General features: G+C 32.1%; 4 protein-coding genes across 5 annotated transcripts; 2 read left to right on the forward strand and 2 right to left on the reverse strand.

The window, feature by feature from the left end:
- Positions 1-328: 328 nt before the first annotated feature.
- Positions 329-3238, forward strand: DEM2 (Dem2 protein). Its single transcript, NM_001247470.2, has 2 exons — positions 329-1963; positions 2875-3238. Exons 1-2 carry the CDS (start codon positions 329-331, stop codon positions 3157-3159), a joined length of 1920 nt encoding a protein of 639 aa, NP_001234399.2. The 3' UTR covers positions 3160-3238.
- A 435-nt stretch (positions 3239-3673) lies between these two features.
- On the reverse strand, positions 3674-6220 carry LOC101268037 (uncharacterized). Its single transcript, XM_004230744.5, has 7 exons — positions 6062-6220; positions 5878-5953; positions 4522-4588; positions 4323-4445; positions 4157-4240; positions 3992-4078; positions 3674-3906 (listed from the first exon to the last, which is right to left on the reverse strand). Exons 2-7 carry the CDS (start codon positions 5943-5945, stop codon positions 3820-3822), a joined length of 516 nt encoding a protein of 171 aa, XP_004230792.1. The 5' UTR covers positions 5946-5953; positions 6062-6220; the 3' UTR covers positions 3674-3819.
- Positions 6221-6591: 371 nt separating this feature from the next.
- Positions 6592-9707, forward strand: LOC101268325 (probable LRR receptor-like serine/threonine-protein kinase At1g67720). The gene is made up of 9 exons (XM_004230745.5): positions 6592-6989; positions 7076-7610; positions 7799-8262; positions 8421-8556; positions 8659-8730; positions 8820-8888; positions 9111-9182; positions 9290-9361; positions 9458-9707. The coding sequence occupies exons 1-9, from the start codon at positions 6908-6910 to the stop codon at positions 9486-9488; spliced, it is 1533 nt and encodes a 510-aa protein (XP_004230793.1). The 5' UTR covers positions 6592-6907; the 3' UTR covers positions 9489-9707.
- Positions 9708-9772: 65 nt separating this feature from the next.
- On the reverse strand, positions 9773-13620 carry LOC101268620 (serine/threonine-protein kinase SRK2E). 2 transcript variants are annotated; one of them, XM_004230746.3, is made up of 10 exons: positions 13294-13620; positions 12841-13082; positions 12683-12757; positions 12508-12609; positions 12373-12426; positions 12185-12277; positions 11780-11872; positions 10843-10947; positions 10666-10764; positions 9773-10369 (listed from the first exon to the last, which is right to left on the reverse strand). In XM_004230746.3, the coding sequence occupies exons 2-10, from the start codon at positions 13015-13017 to the stop codon at positions 10079-10081; spliced, it is 1089 nt and encodes a 362-aa protein (XP_004230794.1). In that variant the 5' UTR covers positions 13018-13082; positions 13294-13620; the 3' UTR covers positions 9773-10078. The 2 variants fall into 2 exon arrangements, with proteins under 2 accessions (XP_004230794.1, XP_010315239.1); XM_010316937.4 differs by having other exon boundaries at positions 12841-13092.
- Between the last annotated feature and the right edge of the window lie 8834 nt (positions 13621-22454).

Consider the following 22454-nt stretch of genomic DNA (forward strand, 5'->3'; position numbering starts at 1 on the left):
TTTTGGCCCTTCAAATATTTGTAAAAAAGCCCAGTAATTTTAACGCGCAAAAGACGAAAAGCGTGCCGCCATTTACTTAATGACGAAGCTACGTGTCACCGTCAGATATACGCTATCTTGCGAATTTACATATATATAACCATTTTCATCCGTCTTCGTCTATTTCAATTTCGTTTTTTAATTAAAGCTAATCAAATTCTCTTTTTTTTTTTCGTCTTTTAGCTTTTCCACTTTTTCCGTATTTTGAATTTTGATTCGTTTGATTCGTTTCTTCCAATTCAACAATATCTACTTTTCCGGCGATCAGCGGTTGATCGTTATTTCAATCATGGGAGCTTCTCACAGTCGCGAAGGTCTAGAACTTTCCGATGAATCGGATTACGAGGACGAAGAGGGAAGTAGCAGAACAGAAAGTGAAGAACAGTATGAAGACGCCGCTGACGATCATGCTTCGATGAGGACTCCACAGGTGAGTAACAGAAACCTTGATGAATTGGATTCCAAACTGAAAGCGCTAAAACTTAAGTATGGTTCGCCGGTGACGCCGACTAATCTAAGAAATGCGGTGAAGTTGTACTTGCATGTTGGCGGTAATACGCCGAAAGCGAAATGGATAATCTCGCAGAAGCTGACTAACTATGAGTTTGTTAAAACACTGAAAATCGGAGGTGATGATGAAGACGATTACGGATCGTCAAGTGGAGGAGATGAGGGCTTTTGGGTTTTGAAGGTGGGGAAGAAGATTAAGGTTAGGGTTTCGACTGATATGCAGCTGAAGATGTTTGGAGATCAGAGGAGGGTTGATTTTGTGGATAACGGAGTATGGGCTTTGAAGTTTTTTGTGGATGACGAGTATAGGAATTTCATTACCAAGTTCCAGGACTGCTTATTTGAGAATGTGTATGGAATGGAGGCTACGGAGGCTAACAAAGTGAAGATTTATGGGAAGGAGTTTATTGGGTGGTTAAAACCTGAGGAATCAGATGATGCAATGTGGGAAGATGCGGATTCTGGAGTCTGGAAGGGTAGTGGAAAGAGTCCCATGACACCGGCTAGGGATAGGCAAGATTTGCTGGAGGAATTTGAGGAAGCTGCTACTGGTGGAGGAATACAGAGTTTGGCATTAGGGGCTTTAGATAATAGTTTTCTTGTGAATGATTCAGGAGTTCAAGTTGTGAAAAATTTCAGCCACGGAATCCACGGGAAGGGTGTTTATGTGAAATTTGATGAGAAGGATAAGTGGTCCGGAGGCTCAACTCCCAAAAAGGCTCTTTTGATGCGTGGAGAAACCAATATGATGCTAATGAGTCCTTTTAAGGAAGGGAAGCCCCGTTCAACTGGACTTCACCAATTGGATATCGAGACTGGTAAAGTTGTTACTGAATGGAAGTTTGAGAAGGACGGGACTGATATTACCATGAAGGATATAACAAATGATACCAAAGGGTCACAGTTGGATCCTTCTGAATCGACATTTTTGGGTTTGGATGATAACCGGCTGTGTCAGTGGGACATGCGTGATAAGAAGGGAATTGTTCAGACATTAGCAAATACGAGTTCTCCAGTGTTGAATTGGACTCAGGGGCATCAGTTTTCAAGAGGAACGAATTTTCAGTGCTTTGCCACGACTGGTGATGGCTCCATTGTAGTTGGATCACTTGATGGGAAGATTCGCTTGTACTCGAAGACCTCTATGAGGCAAGCAAAGACTGCATTCCCTGGCCTTGGCTCTCCAATTACACATGTTGATGTTACTTACGATGGCAAATGGATACTGGGCACGACTGATACATATTTGATCTTAATATGCACTTTGTTTACGGATAAAGCTGGGAAGACCAAAACTGGTTTTACTGGTCGAATGGGAAATAAAATCCCAGCTCCAAGATTATTAAAGCTGACTCCTGTGGATGCGCATATAGCTGGGGCAAACAACGAGTTCCATGGTGGACATTTCTCTTGGGTAAGAATAACAAATTTATTTAGCTTTTTAACATATAAATGTTGCATAGCTAATTGCAACTTTCATGTTGCTTGTTTGTTGAAGAGGCTGTATGTGAGGATTCATGTTATCTCCATGAAAATTGTTTTTTGTGTTGTGAGTTCATATAACTTGGTTGTTGCTCCTTCCGTGTAAACTCTTTTGAGACTTCAGTAAATGCGATGACCTTAGACTGAAATGATCAGTATGGCATAGGTAATGAACCTCTACTTCAGTAAATGTTCTGAAACCTCATGCGACTAGCTTACAAACTCAACTGCTATTAGAATATTACAAATCTTTACTTTTTGGTCGATTAAAATTCAAGTATCTTTCCATTAAAGAACGTACTCAAGGTGCAAACTTCAATTGCCGTTGAAACTAGCAAGTTTCAGATGAGCGACAATGTAGTATCTTCTTTGCTTCCATATTTTGTTTGGTCATAGAATATTCTTAGTAGAGTTGGCAATAGATTAGTAGACCATTACACCTCTTTGTCAAGCTTCATACATTTTTCTATGTCACTGGGAGTTATCTTCTTTGTTGCCTGCCCTCTGTCACTGTGCTGCAGCAATTCATTGGAATGGAATATGACCACCCCATAGCTATGGAATGACAGAAGTATCACTTGAGTTTGCATACATTTTTTTACTTGCACCAGATCCACCAAAGATCTGGTTAATGTTTGTTGCATGATAAATTTGTTTGTCCTAGCAACTCTTACCCTCTTTTTGCATGACAATAGATTGCTTGGAAATCTTTTTTTCTTTGTTAGCTGTTTTTATTTTTTTTGTGCAGAATAATACTGTAGTAGCAGTTCATGCTTGTGTTTTACTCATCCTTGAGCTGAAAGTAAGCGACTGATGTGACCTGCCTTGTATGTCATCTTCCAGGTTACTGAAAGTGGAAAACAAGAACGCCATTTGGTTGCAGCAGTAGGCAAATTTAGCGTGATATGGAATTTCCAACAGGTGAAGGACAGTGCTCATCGTTGCTATCAGAATCAGCAAGGCCTGAAGAGTTGTTATTGTTACAAGATAGTGCCCAAGGATGAATCCATTATTGAGAGTCGTTTCATGCATGACAAGTATGCTGTCAGTGACTCACCGGAGGCTCCCCTGGTTGTAGCAACGCCAATGAAAGTTACTTCCATCAGCATGTCAGGCAAGAGGCGTTGACTTAGGAACTAGTTGACTGTTGATTGATTGATCAGTGTGCAAGAAGATTTATCTAGTGTGTATATAGGGTGGTCCTAGTTATGTTCTTTTTCCTTTTTCAGTCCATATATTGTGTTCGATTATTCGCGTTTATGTTTGAGAAATTTCTTTGCTTTTTACACTATGGGTGGAATTCTTTATGTCATGCGCGGTTTTATGTCGACGAATGTTTGGGTGAAGAAGTGAGTGCATTGATTCAAGACTTATATTTTACTTTTACAATTGTTTATGTTGTCCATCTGTAGTGCATGGATATATCTTTGTACCCTTTTACTTAATCGTGCTCTTATTTATTGGAATCCACAGGTGCAAGGTTGTATCAACTACAGTATAAGTATCAATTAAGTAAGAAATTCTGTACAGTCGGTGAAGCTATAAACCAGTCAACCAGCCATATTTTACTTTTAGAAGGCCTGATTAGCCATGATTAGTTTTTGCAAAATTTATCAAGACGTAAAAAACAAGCAAGCCAAGGTAAAAACAATCACAACAGCATGAAGGGAGGTTTCTAAATCTATGGAATGGTATCTCACACAAGGTTGGGAAAGTAATTGTCGAGATCCTGACATAATAGTTTACACATAAAAAGATGAAATGAATAGTGCAATAGGCGTGCAATGCTTATAAAGCGTCTCTGGCAGCAATTCTGCAGGTTATTGCATCTGCAAGTGACGATATCTCCAGCTCCAGATTAGATATCTTGTAATGCTGTCAAAAATTCGAATTATTAAAGTTCATTATAAATAAAGGAAGCAAGATCACCATCACGAATACGAGTTCACCCAGCACCCACCTTTTGAATCTGAGCCTGGTTTATTCTTTGTTCTAATTCCTTCAGGTCAATCTCATTGCCCTTTATGAGTTTTTCTATGGCCACCATCTAGTTACAGAGTAAGATCACATCATTACTGTCGGGAAAAAAAAAATCAGCTTTGGTGACATAATATTGTCGCCTTACCTCATCAGCTGAAGCACCAAAGCGTGCTGCCAGGATGTAGCTTGTGTTGTCTGCGATACCACATCTTTTCAAAGACTCTGAAATCTACTATGATAAAGCCAAGTAAAAGTAAATTGACCATAAAAAGATAAATCCATTCTATTTCAGAACCCTTGGAGCTTCTTACATGCTTAGATCCTGAGAAGTTGTAAACAAGCTCAGAATGGGGGGTCCGTGTAGTCAGTGAATCCCGTGATTTAGCTACAAGTGTCTTGTGTGCAGCTGCTAAAACAGGAAATACATCCGGGATCTGTTGAAATATGCCCAAAGATGAAATCAGCTACCAGTGAGTGAGCTTTGAGAATGAGTAAAGGGAGTGTGCTTACAAGTGATGCATTCAGAAATGCTACTTCTGGCTCCAATGTTGCAGACTGCATTAAGTCCAATAGTTCTCTGCAAAAGATGAATCACTCCAATTTGTTTAAACTCGTCTAGTAACGCACTTTTGTTTGAAGCATAACTTATTTCTCTGATACTAATAATTCACTTTTGCTGATGTAGTCATTTACTTAGTTAGAAATAAATGCCTGACATTAATTCTCTCCATATATAATGTAGGTTACAGGCTCATAACCAAGTTACGCAATATCTTTTCAAGCTTAGGCCCAAGTGTCCAAAACTTAACATTGAGCGTATAATTTCATTATCTTTGTCAAATACTCCATTTTTCTACACCCAGATAACTTTTCCAGGCATCCAATTCATTTCCTGAAACTTTTGGAAGTATCATATCCTTCAAAGTAACCAAGGATTTACCAAAAAAATGTGCAAGAATACTTCTGAACAATACTTAGCAATCCTGGAAAGCATCCTGTTAACAGTCCAACAAATTTGTAAATGCTATATTCTACAGTATCAGTAAATAGTTCTTCAGGATTGCCAAATCTCTGCAGAAACATGAGATAACGGCAGACATGAGTATGCACATATCTTCATAATGGCTGCACTTGATGTCTCAAGTGTCTTTTTTTCCATTAGTTCCAATTGAACAAACTTCTTAACTGCAATGCAATGAATAGAGAACCCAACTTTACAAGTTATAGACTGTGAAACCATCTACTAAAGTTAAGAGTTGTGGTCTACCATGTATCTTTACAAACTTAGATAATGCTTCCCCGTTAACTCCTCATGAATAAAAAATAAAACAGATGGAAGAAACTAACTTATAGTCCCCCATGATAGCTCTTTGGTAGTCCAATCCAAAAGCAGAAAAAAGTGACTAGAAAGTAGTAAGCTTGTCTCTCTGTGACATTCACATCCATGACAGTCATCGAGCCATTTCTCAGTCCAAAGACGGAAAGGAACATGTACAATTTTTAGCAGTGAAGAAAAACATATTAGCAACAACACAAGTTAATAAATCAACCAAGCAGGTAAAAGCTCATTTATAGACTCGCACCCGCTTTTATACGCATCTACCCTTGCATATTTTCCATGTCTATAACAAACAGGACTTGTAGTTTTCCAAGTTAACCACATTGCTAGATATTTGATTAACTGAAGCATTGAATCTTTTAAGGGTAAAAGAACAAAAATTAGAGAAACTTCAACTTAAGCATCTCTTTTGTATGTGCAACCTGTCTACATATACCTTAAACATAGTGGTGAAACCTCAACTTACGTCCATCCAAGTCCATCAATATTAAAGATAGGTCCTTTAAAGATATTAGAAAGAAACTTACTTAGAATTAGTAACATCGCTGAAAAGGGCAAGACAAAGGGTGGTTCCACCAACTTCAAACGCCTTCATTGTTAACCCTAAACATGAAATTCCAAATAAAATCGAAAATTTGAACTACCAAAATCAATTGAAAAAGCATAAACAAGGAACCATGAATTCTGGAAACAGAAGAGACAAGTGACAACCTTGAGGGGCAAAATGAATTGGAAAGAGATATCTTTTCTTTCGCACTGAGCTTAGTTCAAAAAACTGGGAAGAAAACCAGGCTCGTCAGCGGTGGCTCAGAACAACTACTATCTTTTCATCAAATGTAGGGTTTTTTATCCATTGGTTTGACTAGTTTTAACTATACTTAATTTTTTTTTTTTTTTGTATGATTTGGACAATTTTTTTTATATTGGAGCTAATTTTTTTAAGTTAAATTAAGTCTACGATCTATTTTTATATATATTATCGAGCTAGATTCATTTTAATTTATAACAATAGATGTTGCATCTTCATACTAAATTATTCACGCACAAAATGTTCAGTCTTAGCGTGAGATGGGTATTGATTCTCACGCATTGATGAACTTTATATATGACTTGAACAATACTCTTCCATTTAATCTAATTTTTGAGTTGGTTAGATCCAAAATCAATTTTTTTTACCTATCAAACTAATAAGATACTCAATATCAACTTCATACCATCGGTGTTCCATTTAATATTTTCAATATTTGACATTTATAATAATGACTAAAATGTGGAAATCTATGAATTTTATTTAAGAAAATAACCATCTCACTTACTAATACTTAATTATAATTAGAGTTCATATTTTAGATTATACACAATTCTTTACTTCATTATTAAACATACAAAAATAAATGCAACGTAAGGTGATCCAATCAATCTCCGATGAATGAATGGCACAATTTCCATCTCTTAATGCCCAAAAGCCTTTAATTCCTTTTCTTTTTTCTCTCCCCTTTACCAGGAGCAACCAGGCCTCTGCCTTGTTCTGCCAAATTATTATTTTCCCAAAAAAAAATGTCCACTTCCATTTTCCTCCTTTGGCTTGTTAGCATTCCCCTGACAATTCATGCCGCCATTGATGTTAATCAACCTCAAGGTAAATTAATTAACATTGCTCGCGTTTTGTGAATTCAACTGAACCTATTAAAACGTATACATATAATTATATAAATGTTGTTTCAGGTTTCCTGTTAAATTGTGGTGGAAATGAAAAAATCCAACAAGATTCACTTACATATGGACCGGATGATAGGTTCATAAAAACAGGGAATAAATCAGAGATAAAACAAGAAGGTCTAGTGCCATTATTGTCTTCTGTTCGTCATTTCCCGGCTGATGCTGAAGAGAAATTTTGTTATAATTTCCCAGTGAATAAAGGAAAAAAATTGATTATCAAAACTATATATTATTATGGAGGTTTTGATGGAGGCACAGAGCCACCAATATTTGATCAAATCATTGATGGTACAAAGTGGAATATTAATACATCGGCGGATTATGCAGATGGCCTTAGCTCTTATTATGAGGTTATTATGGTTGCTCAAAATAAGGTTTTGCGTATTTGTCTTGCTAGAAATGAGCACACAACTTCTGACCCTTTTATCTCAGCTATTGAAGTGTTGTATCTTGATGATTCCCTTTATAATACTACTGATTTTGGGAAATATGCATTGGTTACTCTTGCTCGTCATAGCTTTGGATCTCATGATAAACTAACGTATGTATGCCTTTTTTTTTTAACCTTTTCTATCTCTTTCTTTGGTAGGAGTAAGGTATGCGTACATTCTATCCTTCCAGATCCCACCTGTGGGATCACATTTGGTTTGTTGTTGTCGTTATATTCTTCTTTAAATGTTTTTCGTCACGGGAATATTAACTGAAATTTGATTGATGATGTTGAACTAGCTTTCCAGATGACAAATATAATCGACATTGGGATCCATTAGTAGACGACAATCCAGTTGTGACAAGTCAAGCCTCGGTAACTCCAACAACATTTTGGAATATGCCACCAGAGAAGGTGTTTGAAAATTCAGTGACAGCCAGTAGAGGGAAGTCTCTTGTGGTAAATTGGCCAAATTTTCCACTTCCTAAGACTTATTACTACCTTGCTTTGTACTTCCAAGATAACAGAACCCCAAGTCTGTATAGCTGGAGAGTTTTTGATGTCTTAGTGAACGGAGTGAAATTCTTTAGCAACCTTAATGTCACAACCAGTGGTGTTACTGTTTATAGCACAACTTGGCCTCTTGAAGGGGAGACGAAGATCACATTGGTTCCCGCGAATACTAGTCCTGTTGGTCCAGTAATTGCTGCTGGTGAACTCTTCCAACTTTTGCCTCTTGCTGGAAGAACTCTCACTAGAGATGGTAATGGTTCTTTTTCTGCAATTTTTTCTAGGCAGTCTTTACTAGTCAGTGACGGAACCAGAACTCTAAGTTGATAGTCAGTACCATCGTATGTCTAACTTATCTGTCAATTTAGGTGTTACCCTCTCTAGTAACACATTTTTATTGCACTTAAACAGTGTCAGTGATGACCGATTTAAGAAAAAGCTTTAACAAAAAACCTCAAGATTGGCATGGTGATCCATGCCTTCCGAAGGACAAGTCATGGAGTGGAGTAACATGTTCTTCTGGCACGAACGCACGAATCATCGCCCTGTAAGTTAAATATTTCTGATTTGATCCACCGTTAATATTAGACCAACGATATACCACTTTTTGATGCAACATTTGTGCACTTGGTTATGTTTTCTAATAAAGGAATTTGACGAATGCTGGAATTTCTGGAGCATTGCCACCAAGCATATCTAAATTAACTGCACTCAGTCATCTGTAAGCTATACTTTATCATATTACATTGCTTGGTTTTGTTATCTATAGATGGAATATATATATATACTAATTGTAAATGACTCTTAAAGGTGGCTTGGAAGCAATGAACTGACAGGTCAAATACCTGATTTAAGCTCATTGCAGAACTTAGAAACTCTGTAAGTTCCCATTTGTTGTTCTTCATCCTACTCTCTTTTTCTTATGACCGAGAAATCTCAGAGAGACACCTGGCTCATTGTTCCGTACATAGATAATGAGCCTGCCTCTCTACCCTTCTCCACGCAATAATAAAGTTAGATTTTCTTCCTCCTACTTTACTCTAATTCTTATACTAATTTGTATTTCTAACGAATATATTCATCTCCACTGCAATGGAAAAGGCACTTGGAGAACAACCAGTTGGAAGGATCAATCCCTGAATCATTAGGAAAACTACCTAAACTTCGAGAAGTGTATGCTCCTTTGTTTTTTTATTTACTTAACTCAGTTTTTGATTTTGTATATTTGATGATTAATGTTCATCTCTGTAAGTCCATAACTAAAATTTCTGGTTTTATAGGTTTCTCCAAAACAACCGTCTCAAAGGGAGTGTTCCAGGAAGCCTAAGAAACAAGAATGGCATAAACCTTAAGTAAGCAATCTGTGGTCTTGAATTGAAACATGTCACTGTTACCAATTTGATACAACTTCTGATCCTATTGATATTATACAAATATTTGTTGTTTAGGGTGTCGCCTGGAAATGAAGTATCAAGTTAGGGACTGGCGTAACAAGAGAATTAAATGAAGAACTACAGAACTTGTTACATACTTCAGAAAGTGGACAGAGTTATTTGAGACCTCGCATGAGAAACATAAGTTATAATCACTTCTAATACTTTTTAAAAAAAACACAAAATAAGTAGCAAAGTAAAGATGTATTTGTACAACAGTCATGACTAGTAATCATTTAATAGAAGATAGATGTTACCATGTTTTCTTTTTTGCTTCAAATGAAAGATATATATAAGCAATTCACAAAACAGTGTCAGATGCATGCAAGATTTGATTAAAACTATCTTACATTTAGTAACAGAAGAAAATTTACAGCTACAGAGTAAGCATTACTGTGAAATTATATCATTACACAGTAGTTTTTGCAATAACACGCATTAATTAGAAAGTGGAATCAAGCAATACATAACAGCAACAGTCACTAAAGAAAACAAAGAGCGGAGAACCTGAATTGCTGCAAACTTGCATTTCATATACAAACAGTGGATACCAAAAGATCGCCCAGCTGATTAAGATCTGCGAAAGTCAAACTGGTTATATTTGATCTGTTGTCAATTTAGACATCCACATATCTTTTACATTGCATAGACAATCTCTCCACTGCTATCGATATCGAGGTCAGGATCACTCTCCAAATCTTCTTCCATGTCATCGTCAATGTCCAAGCTTCCAGTGAGGTAATGATTAAGGCTGTTGGTCCCAGCAGCAGGAATGGTGGCCTCAGTTATTATCTGCATGATTTCGTCAATGCTCTGCATACGTTGATCTGGCTCCTCAAACTGGTTGTTTGTAGTATTATCCATGAGATCTGCAGGAAGGTTCTTCAAGAACCACTCATGGTTCTTGATCTCAGGGATTGATATCCTCTGTCGCAATGCAAAGATAAAGCAAGATGAGAGAAAGAAACCTCACATAAGAACCAAAATGAAGGAGTTAATATCTTATAAGGTTACTGAACTATGGGAAATTATCTAACAAAGTCGTTGAACTCCAGAAACACTTAGTACAAGATTTTCGTTAGACACAATTGAAGTTCAAATAGTTACGAGCAATGCACCACAGTGTTACAACACCACTACAAAGCCTCAAATCATATTGAGACTGAAGATCACCAAAGAAAATATGAATAAAGGACACTGAAATTATTTGTGGAAGAGATTACCTTTGCAGGATCTGCAACAAAAATCCTTGATATTAGATGACGACATTCAGGAGAGATATGTACATAATCAGGAATCGAATATTGTACGTTCAAGATTCGCTGCATAACAGGAAATGATTTGAGTCAAATAAGACAGATAATGAGGATTTTGCAGTAACAATATGCATAAGAAGTTACCTGTATTGTCTTCCGAAAATTTTTGGGTTCCTCTGGGTCTTCAAAAGGGTATGCTCCCACCAGCATGACATACAAAGTCACTCCACAAGACCAGACATCTGCAATCTGCATTAATTTGAGAAAATGAAGAAAAAGAATTAACAAGATCATCAGAAAAAGAAAAGTTAAGTGAATAAAATAGATTGCAAAAAGGAAATGTTAAATCATTGAAACCATAACAAGATGGAAAATTTTCTACTACTTATAAATACTGATTTAAATGTTTACTAAAGCATTGTCAAATTGTTACAAACATTAATACAAACAAAATGGCTAAGGCACTGTCAAAGTGGCAAAAAGTTTGACCACATATTTGAAGATTGAAATTATTTCAGTTAACTATTTCAAGTCCTTCAATTGTTAGTATAGAAATGATGATTTTGCACATTAGGTTCTATTGGTTCACTATATCATTTACTTTATCCAAAAAAGTAACATTAAGTTAGCCTCCTCACAATGATAAAATTGTCCATCTCTCCGATACTTTCCTGTTTAGAAATAAAGAGAGGAACATCAAAAAAACATTACCCATTCAGCATTTCTGGTGAAAAAGGAACATCAAGAAAAGATATTCTTTTCGAATCTTCTATATAATTTTCTTTTCTTTTTCCTTAAATTAGAAAAGATGAATTATAAATGATGGCTGCATTTTCCTTTAGCCTGAACATAGTCCTGCATAAGTTGAAAAGTCCACACACCAAGTAAGGAACAACACTCCTAAATTTCTGTGTTCCCTGACCAACTTTCCTCCATTGTAACACTGATGATCCACATCTCAAAACATTCACTTTGTTCTTACTCAATACAACAACATTGTCTAATAAATATTGTCATTATACACAAACTAACTTAACAAACCATCTGCTCTAAGTAAGAACAAAATCAAAAAAAGATATACCTTTCCGTCATATTCTTTCTTCAATAACACCTCTGGAGCAATATATGCAGGTGTACCAACAGTTGACTTAGGTTGTGAATGCAACACCGAGGACTGCATATAACAATGGTCAAAATGACGGTAAGGACATATGAATAAAGGAGAAGGGAAGAGAGAAGAAAGAAGCAAACATTTGACCGAATTGAGGTATAACAGCATATATACAGCAACAACGCTTCAATCCCAAACTAGTTGGATCTGCATATGAATCCTCACTATCCATTTCACTCTACTTGGACCGGTTTAATCCAATAGTCAATAATTTCTTTTTGAGAATGTCTAATACTCAATAATTTGTTTTCTTTCTTTTCGGGAGGTTAGGAATCAACTTGTGGCAAAACCATAGCAGAGTGAAGAAAACAGTACCTTAGAATATCCAAAATCACAAATCTTTAACCTTGGTGCAGGACTTCCATCCAGTAATGTATTCTCTAATTTCAAGTCTCTATGGCACACTTGCTTCATAAAAAGAACCAATTGCAAGCAAATCATCAAAAATTTCAGAAACTCAAAAGATTTTCAATTATGAAAGCAGAGAAGAACAGTGGACTTACCATAGCATGACAATAACTGACCCCTGATATGAGTTGTTGGAAGAAAAACCGTGCCTAAAATTACAGTTGAATAGCCTATAAATATATCCAGGACTAAGTGCCATGACAACCAAATTCATCTTTATAAATATTTACCTCATCCTCGCTAAAACGACCAGCATTACATATGCGCTCAAACAGCTCCCCTCCAGATGCAAATTCCATCACAATAGCCAAATGAGTTGGTGTGAGTATGACCTGAAAACCAAATTTCCCATAATTAACTATAAATAGACCAGTATCGAACGACTATCTTGAAGGAATATAATACCTCTTTAAATCTGACTATGTTAGGATGCCTCAATGATCTATGGTTGATGATTTCTCTCTTAACATTTTCATCAATCTGCAATTCATAGGTAAAAGTAATTTGCAGAACAAACTACATAGATATTGAAAATCCAATAAAAAGGTGAAATCTCAACTAACCTTCTCACCTCTCTCGATGTACTTAACAGCAACAAGTTCATTAGTCTGCCTATCTCTCATAAGCCTTGCAACACCAAAATTCCCAGCACCAATATCCCGTACAAGTTCATATCTATCGCTATCGTGCATGATCGGTACGTCCATACCTGGTCCTACTGTCACTGCCGTCCGATCCATAGTTCAACACAACCTCTCTCTCTTTTTAACTTGAACAAGCTACCTCTCACATTATTACAACCCACCTAAAAGCGTCTCAATAAAAAAATCACAGCATAAAACAAATAAGAAAAAAGACAAACTACTCTTCAAATTGATGAAAAATCATTGAATCAAAAGTGTTACGTGGAGTAAACTGAATCACAGGATTGAGTACAGTTGGTAGTTGTAGACAGGGACGGCAAAAACAAAAAGAACAAGTGATGATAAGCTCAATCTCGTGAAATCTGTACTTACCCTTTTCTCTACAGCAAATTAAAGTAGATGATGAGATCGCAGTTCTGTTAGGGTTTTGATTGAGCAGACGTGTTCTTCATCAACCTGCATATATATATATATATCAATATCTTTTTTGTTGTGTGCTCAGAGGAGCTCGTGAAGTAAGCTGCTTTTCTTCTTTATTTCTTTATTAGTTTTTTCAGCTACTTCTTCTTTGGGTTTCCAAAGTGCACACGCAGACATCATTTTTTTGGTTACTTTACTCATTTTGTTACTCTATTTTAGGTATATGACAATATAATATTCGAAATTCATTCATTCTCGTTAATTCAAATTTATATGTATAGTTTGACATTATTGTCTCTTTATGAATTTTTGTAAGTTGAGAATAAATTAGTTTAAATGACAAAAGTGGCCTTGTTTATTTATTATTAGGTTAAGTGGCGTGAGAATGACGAAATAGTCCCTGGATAAGGTTATTACACAGAGCATGAGAAAGCGTCCAAGTGTTGATGTAGGATATGGTGTCATTTGCACAAATTTTACAACAATTTTTTAGTTTTTTGAGAAAAGGTAGGCATGATCTGTGGAGTTGATTGGTTCATAATTGAGGCAACATGGGGCAGCGATCTATCTATGGAGGGATTGGTTATGTGGGTCACTACTCACCACCATACACAATTATCACAATTACTTGTATTCCTATCGCGTTTGATATTAGTTGTTTACACTATTAATAAAATTGTATTTGTTGAGTTTGAAAAAACAATAACTGCTCTGTTATATCAAGTGATTTGAATGCATTTCTCAACTTATAAAAATACATATAAATAATATAATAAAATTATCATATTCATATTATTTTTAAGAAATTATCAAATCGATATTGAATAAGTAAGCTTTTATTGAAAGAGTACATATCGATACCAAATCAAGATATATTTAATTTTGTTTTTTTCATTTATTCCTTTACTTTTTAAAGTAAATATATTGACTTCTATTGAAAAAGGTTTAGGAGTTTTAAAAATATATATTTATGATTTATTAAAAATCATATAGAAAAATATGACATTAATATGAAATGGCAAAAATATAATATATTGTCTGTCCAATAAAGGCCTCAATGTTATAAATTCATTGAATGAGTGGATAGTCTGTAAAATAAGTACATGAACAACTATCCATATTCACTAGGTTTCATGAATCTTTTTGGATAAGAATGTATTTATTTATTATGATACTTAATATGGTGACTTTTGGAGTGATTTCTCAATCAATAAATAGGGTTGTTCATTCACTATTGTATGATATACATATGAGACTTACATACACTTAAATAAGAAGAAAATTCCTCCTCTTCTATCTACCTTTTTAGTCTTCTTCTCTTTATGATTATATTCTTATGATCTTTGATTTTATAACACTCAAGAAAATTTATCTTTTTAACATTCTTCTAGTATACAATGTATAATAAGTATGTCTATAATTAATGTACACGTATAAATAGTTATAATATATCGGCAATAATTAAAAATTATTATGAGTAGAAGGTAAAAAGTATTTTAATGGGCTGATTGAAAATATAAATCTCACAAAAAGTATTTGCATTTGATCTTATAACAAGCAAATGAATTTAAACTCGATAAGAATTAAAGAATATAAGCATGAACTTTAACTCAATAATAATTAAAGAATATGTATTCTCATTTTTGTATCTTAATATTTCTATTTTCTATAAAGTCTGCGGCACGATATAAAAAGTGTTAATAATTACATTAATTTTATATATCGTACAAAAATGAAGAGAATGAGTACTATCTTCTTACAAATTAATTTCTAAAATAGTTCTAATTTTATTTGACTTCAGTTACCTTTTAACTTATTAGGCATATCAATAAGAAAAATTACACAATTCCATAGTATTAAGATCTAGATATATTCTATTTATTTATTTTTTTCTAAATTATAAGAATCTCTTACAACAAAACAATTTTGAATGCATCAACACACATGTAATAGATACATAAGTCGCGATACATTTCCATTCAGAAAATCTTTACATAGTCTACGCTACAAATTTTCATAGAGCTAATCAAAATTTTTAAAAAAATTGTGATTTTCATTGATGAATCTTATGAGTACAATTTTATTGTTTTCTTGATTATTCTCTCATAAACTTCTTCATGATTCGAGGATCTTCAATAATGTATTACTGAAATGTACAATGATGTAGACTTTCTTGAGATGTTTTTTATCTCCAAAAATGTCAGAAAATACTTTAGCGTTTCAAGTTGATATCCGAAAAAAACTGTATTGACCAATTATTTGAAGAACTATGTTAGTTGGTATTATGGCTTTCTCAAATGCTTGTTGAATGTTTGTTGGGGTATTTTCTTAAATATATTTAGGATGTCCCTTTGAATGTCATGTTTATCCCTATTCTTAGTTGTAAGGGGTGGACAAGGTTGCTTATGATTGGTCAAAATATGTTAATTTGACACTTAATGGATTATGTTTGGTTCTTGAATTTGACTGTGACTACTATGTTATTTGCACACGGTACTGTATCTATTTGTTCATGGATATCTAGTCATCGTGACACGTGACATGAGTTTGGATTTAATAAGGAATTTTTGACTTGAATTCAATAAAATATATTTTTTATTTATAAAATCTAAATTAATCATTTAAACGAAATGAATATGAATTTTGTATTAATTTAATTCAAATAAATTTATATGTCTGTAAATAGCTCACACATATATCTAAGAGGGGATAAAAATGTATTTAAGAGGAGATATTTGTAATATTTTTAAATTATAGAGAATTCTATAGATTATGATAAAATAAAATTTGTATTTAGGTAAATTTTTTCAATTAATTTGTAGTGTTCCACGAAAATTTTCACACGATAGAGAATATTTTTAAAAAATAACAATTATATTATGTAACTTAAATATAAATTACAAAGGAAAGACTTAAAAAGCTCTGATACCATCTTATCTATTAGAGTAAAAGAGTTTTTCAATTATTTATTAGTTTTCGCAAGATCTAAAAATTTTAACTTGTATAAATAATATTTGTTGACACCTAGATTTGGCTTAACATTTTTAAAATTCGTAACTTTTAAATTTTATTATTTTAATAGTTTAAATATATATATTTTTTATAATTTAAATAAATTTATCGATAACTATCCCTGTTTGTCAACATTTAGAAATTTTTATTGGTTAATCTTAATTATATTTTGCATATGGAGATTGATTAATAATTTTGGGCTACAATTCCAAGTCCCCACATTTGGGCCCATTGCATTTTTTTCTATTTAGGTTTAGATTAGATCAAAAATAGGAAAGAGTGGATATGATTTTTAGGGGGTTATTTTTCAGATTTTTTATTTTTTATTACTTATTTTTTTCCGATGAAAAGTTCACCGGAGTTCCGCCACAATCGAGCAAGTCCACCCCGAAGGACCCCAATTGTTCTAACTCGTTCCTTTCTTCATTTTTTTCGATGGAAAGCTTCCCCCACCACCAAAGTTTCAACCACCTGAAAAACAATCAAGAGAGCAACATGAAAGCTCACTGCCAACAGACAACTCCATCACATAGCTAGACCACAACTTCCATCTCTTTCATCACTCAAAGCGAAATACATCTCTGTTCACTCTCACAAAAACCAACAACCAAATAAAATCACAAACCAGACCATTTCCCTCTGAAACCCATACTTCCATTTTTCCAGACCACCACCAAATCACCCCATTTCCCTCTCCGATCAGATCCAAAACTTTCGACCCCGACCCACCAAAGACTTAATATTAGGGGTTATGGTATATGTCAAATTTTAATCAATTTATCTTCACGTATTATAGGTTGTTAGACTATATTTATTGATAATATCACATTTTAAATTTCCTAGTGATATTTATTAAATAACTTATATGAAACAAAATAAATTCTGTATCGAAAAAGGGATAGAGATGTAATCGAGAGAAGAATTTTGTAACATTTTTAAATTATAGAGAATTTTAGAGATTATGGTAAAAAAAATTGTATTTAGGTAACTTTTTCTTTTAATTTGTAGTGTTCCACGAAAATTTTCATAGGATGGAGAAGATTTTAAAAAATAATTGTTATATTGTGTAATTCAAATATAAATTGCAAAAAAAAAGACTTAAGAAGCTCTGATATCATCTTGTCTAGTTAACGTAAAAGAGTTATTCAATGAATTTTCAGTTTTCGAAATATGTAAAATCTTTAACTTGTATATATAATGTTCTTTACAACAAAATCTAATTTAGCTTCCAAGAAATCAATCTTTAAAGTAATTTTAATCGTTTATACATAGTGCTGACACCATATTTTGATATGATATTTTTAAAGTTGATACTTTTAAGTATTTTATTTCATTAATAGTTCAAATACATGCATTTTAATGCAATTTGTTGATAGTTATATTTATTCTTAAAGTATTATAATTTTTATTTATTAGTTTTGTTTATATTATTTTCTCAGAGTCGATGAATACGTACAAATATTTATGTACTTTTTTACTAAAACATTATTTCTATCTAATTGCATTTTTATATGCAATTGGTTACATATTTTTTTTTATATTCATTTTACCCGTTATATTTGTTATTATTCATTTTGTTATTTTGCACACTCTAGAAATTCATTCTAATATAAAGAAGAATTTATTATAAATATTTTTTTGACTGTTAATTTTGACCCACAATTTCAAGATAGTTGTATTGTATTGTCAATGGTTTTCAATTCCACATTGAAAGAATAAGTTGCTTATTATGTTAAAAGGGTGGTGAAATAGTTTCAGATTAGGTTTGGAAATTTTCAGATTGTTAAAAGTTTCACTTTTCATTATTTTTCAGTCACCTATACCCTAAATTCTGGCTAACTCAACCCTTATTTTTTGTTTTTGTTTTCCAATGACCAATTAGAAAAACTTTTCGTCGGTTTTAGAGGCCTCCCTATTGTTAAAAGACGAAAATTTAATTTAAGTTTATACTAGTTGTATTTTAAAATTGGCCTATGAAGAAATTACCGTCGATTTTCAAGTTCATAAGTCGGAATTTTATTTTTAAGTTATTACTTGGTTCATAAATTTTTATTCATATTTATTCATTATTAACACTTTTATTAAGTGTCTTTACGGGTGCATGGAGTTGCTTCCCATTGAAGCTATTTAAATGAAGTTCGAATTATATTTTTTATTCATTATTTTGTATAGGAAAAATGCACAAGTACCCTCAACCTATGTCCGAAATCTCAGAGACATACTTATACTATACTAAGATTCTATTACCCCCCTAAACTTATTTTATAAGTAATTTTCTACCCCCTTTTAGCCTACGTGGCACTAGTTTGAAAAAAAAAATCAACCATCATTGGACCCATAAGATAGTGCCACGTAGACTAAAAAGGGGTAAAAAATTATTAATAAAATAAGTTCAGGGGGTAGTAGGACCTTAGTATAGTATAAGTGTGTCTCTGAGATTTCGGGCATAGGTTGAGGGGGTACTTGGGCATTATTCCTTTTGTATACATCGATGTTAGGCAAACTTTAAGTCGTTCCTTATATTATTGTGTTATTTTATTATTTATGTATATCACATGTTGATTATACTTGTATATTTGTTTTATCTCATCCTCAATCTGAAAAAAATGAATTTAGTCGGGATTCACAGTTGTGGATTTCGAAGGATATCTAATACATTCACTTCGAAATAGCTTGAACTCCTTACCTAGAATCTATTAGTTTCGCTAATATTTTTTTAAATATTAATTGATTAATTAATTTTCTAATTTATCTTAAAATTAGGTGACGACTTCCTTTAAACTCTTTTTTATCCTTTTTAAACTTCTTGCATTCTTTAAATCGACGTCGCACATTCTCGCGAAATATCAACTCATTAAAAAAAATCTTATTGCATATTAAAATATTAAAAGAAACATTAAGGTAAATTATGTAAAAAGCAAGTCACAGTTCTTAAACTATTGAATCTATTGTATAAAAATGAAGAGAAAATGAGCATTAACTCTTATGTTTGTTTTTAGTTGTCTTCTAAGTTCTAACTTGTTAAGCATATTAAGTGTTCAGACAGAGAAGACTCAATAAAATAATTTATCGAGTTTAAAATCAAATTGAGCAAATAAAAATTAAAAAGTCTTGATATAATTTTACTTGTTAAAGTAAACGAGTTACTCGCCATACTATATTTTTTTTAAAGGTCCATACATTCCAACAAATCTATCTAACATCCTATACAAGAAAAATATTAAAATAATTTTCAACAAATTGATCTATAAGTCCGATTTTTTTGTTTGCACAAAAAAGAATAATTATACATTAAAATATTTAGAAATGATACATAAAGAGTATTTTTTTAGGACAAGTTAGTAATTGATTTTTTGTATGTTGCATAGAAACAGAAAGAAGATAAACAATAATTTCTTACCTATTTTTCCCAAGATAGTTATACTTTATTTCGTCTTTAATTATCTTCCAACTTATTAAATACTTAAGGACGATATTTATAGTGTTTCAAATATTTTTGAAAGAATGTAGATGACAAATCAAACAACTATAGACTATAGTAATTTGAGGAGGCCAAATTAGGCTTATATTTTGCCCACCAACGACCCAAGTCCAGATTTATCCATTCTAACAAAAAATATAGGACTTATAATGTAATGTACTTTTATAAAATATGATGACTATATATTTTTTGTATATTCATAGATTTTAAAATTATATTTTATGAGTTAAAACGTTATAAATTTAAACTCAATAAATAAAATGGAAAAGGGCCTAAAATATTCTTAAAGTATTAGAAATGGTACAAAACTCCATCCACCTATTGGCTCCAAAATACCCTTGTCATCCATCTTTGAGTTTAAAATTGACCACTTATTGAACGGTTTTAAATTGAAATTATTTAAATATTTTTTTATATACGTGACACTCAACTATTTTTTTTATAATTTAACTTATATATATAATTTATAAACTAATCCACCACCGATTCATTACTAATTAAACTCACCCAATTAATAAATCCGCCATATTACTAATGCAACAACAAAAAAGTTACTGTCAATGAGTGTTTCTAAAAATTTGAGGTCAAAATGTCTATACAAGTACATTATCATACTTTCAATTCCTCAGTCAAAATATATTATAATTCAAGTGTCTAAGTAAAACTTACCGATTAAACTAAAAAATCAAATTATGTTCGTCTTAATTATTTCTTCTTCTCAATATGTAATGTCACTTAATAATTAACTAATATATTAAAATTTTAATATTTAAAATAAATCATAAATATTTAAATATTATATTTAAAAAAAATGCATGAATTAATTTGGGATGTACCTCTTCTTTATCTTTAATTATAAATTTCGAATTCAAGCTTGAAAGAGAATCCTATTGAAAGTGTCCTCCTAAATACGCGGCTCAACCTATATTTAAATGGGACTTCAATTCATACTCGAATAATTTTGGATGTAATTTTCAATAATCTGTAATTTCGTTGTGTTTTAGTAGTGATTAGGGCGATTTTGATATTAGAATTGGTTTATTGATTGGGTGGGTAGTTGGTCGGTTTATAAATGATACTAATAAATTAAATTATAACTAATAGTTGAGCGCCAAGTATTTTTAAAAATATTTAAATAGTTTAACTTTAAAATCGTTAAATAAGTGGTCAATTTTAACTCTAAAGGTGGATGAGAAGGGTACTTTGGAGCCAATATGTGGATGAAAAAGGTATTTTTGAGCCAATATGTGATGGAGGATAATTTCATACCATTTTCAATACTTCGAGGTAATTTTAGGTCTTTTTCGATAAATAAATATAAAAAAACAAAAACTCAAAGCTATGGAAAATAAAAAGGGTAAGGTCGCCAATTAGTAATTAATTAGTTCTTTTAAAGAATTAACAGAGTATATTTATAGGGGAAATTTCATATATGGCAAACATATTTTATGAAATTACATTTTGTGGGTATAGTTTAAATAATTACATTTCATGGGTATAGTTTAGTTTGTTAAGTGACTTCAAATTTGTATAAAAAGTTTTTTTAATTAAATTTATACAAAAAATTATTTTTTAATTAATGGTAACAGTATCACAAAAGATAAAAACAATAAATTCACATAATTTCCATGATTTAAGCAAAACATTCAAAATCAAGTATTTTTCCAAAAAAAGAATTTTAAAGCTATAGAAAGACAATACTAGTTCAAAGTCAAATATTTTCTCAATATTTTCTCAATTTCTTTTAGGAATTTGTAGAATGTACAATAATTTTGGTATATATATTACAGTTATAGATGTGCATCTGTGATTTCAAGTTTTTAAAAAAAAAAATATTAATGATTAAATTGATTGTATAATATTCATTTGTTAATTGTATATATAGTAAGCTTGAGATATGTTTTTACATTTGAGTGTGTAACGTTTATATATACAATATTTTATTAAGGTTCATAATTTTTTGTATATATCGACGAATTTGTATAATGTATTATAATTTTGTATATTTATTATAGAGTGATTTTAACAAATTTCTTCTATAGAAAATTAAATAATTGTATACAAATAGATATTGCCTCATAAGACTTTGTATACATTACCCTAATATTCAACCCACTACATACTTAACTTTAGTAATTGATATACAACTAATAAAATATACAATTAAGACCTGTTTCATAATACTTTGTATATATTACCTTAATATGCAACCCCCTATATACTTTGTAATTTGTCTAAACGACTTTGTATATACTACATTAATATACAAACTTGATATATACTTAACTCCAGTATTTTGTATATAACTACTAAAATATAAATTACAATATACAATTATAAATTAGGCATATTCCTATAACAAAATACAATTGATTTTTCTATATATATACAAAAACAAAAAAAAAAGCCTTTAAGATACAATTCTCTACTACCCCCAATTAACTTAGTATACTAGTCATTATATACATAAATTAAAGAATCTGTATAAACTAATCGAATATACAGATCCGTACAATAACTAATGGAATATACATATAACTAAAGGAAGATACATATAACTAAACATGTGTGTATTAAACATGCAATATACTATATACAATTATGTGAATATACAAACATT

Source organism: Solanum lycopersicum, chromosome 1 (genome assembly GCF_036512215.1).
Source record: "Solanum lycopersicum chromosome 1, SLM_r2.1".
Taxonomy (NCBI): Eukaryota; Viridiplantae; Streptophyta; class Magnoliopsida; order Solanales; family Solanaceae; genus Solanum; species Solanum lycopersicum.

Excerpts from the sequence above, each read along its gene's own strand:
- DEM2 (NM_001247470.2), top strand. The coding sequence starts at position 329 with ATGGGAGCTTCTCACAGTCGCGAAGGTCTAGAACTTTCCGATGAATCG. Across the intron at positions 1,964-2,874 it reads ATGGTGGACATTTCTCTTGG|GTTACTGAAAGTGGAAAACA; the intron begins GTAAGAATAACA and ends GTCATCTTCCAG.
- LOC101268037 (XM_004230744.5), bottom strand. The coding sequence starts at position 5,945 with ATGAAGGCGTTTGAAGTTGGTGGAACCACCCTTTGTCTTGCCCTTTTC. Across the intron at positions 4,446-4,521 it reads CATTTCTGAATGCATCACTT|ATCCCGGATGTATTTCCTGT; the intron begins GTAAGCACACTC and ends ATATTTCAACAG. Across the intron at positions 4,079-4,156 it reads TTGGTGCTTCAGCTGATGAG|ATGGTGGCCATAGAAAAACT; the intron begins GTAAGGCGACAA and ends CTCTGTAACTAG.
- LOC101268325 (XM_004230745.5), top strand. The coding sequence starts at position 6,908 with ATGTCCACTTCCATTTTCCTCCTTTGGCTTGTTAGCATTCCCCTGACA. Across the intron at positions 6,990-7,075 it reads TGATGTTAATCAACCTCAAG|GTTTCCTGTTAAATTGTGGT; the intron begins GTAAATTAATTA and ends ATGTTGTTTCAG. Across the intron at positions 9,362-9,457 it reads AAGAATGGCATAAACCTTAA|GGTGTCGCCTGGAAATGAAG; the intron begins GTAAGCAATCTG and ends TTTGTTGTTTAG.
- LOC101268620 (XM_004230746.3), bottom strand. The coding sequence starts at position 13,017 with ATGGATCGGACGGCAGTGACAGTAGGACCAGGTATGGACGTACCGATC. Across the intron at positions 10,948-11,779 it reads AGAAAGAATATGACGGAAAG|ATTGCAGATGTCTGGTCTTG; the intron begins GTATATCTTTTT and ends AAATTAATGCAG. Across the intron at positions 10,765-10,842 it reads ATTTTCGGAAGACAATACAG|CGAATCTTGAACGTACAATA; the intron begins GTAACTTCTTAT and ends CCTGTTATGCAG.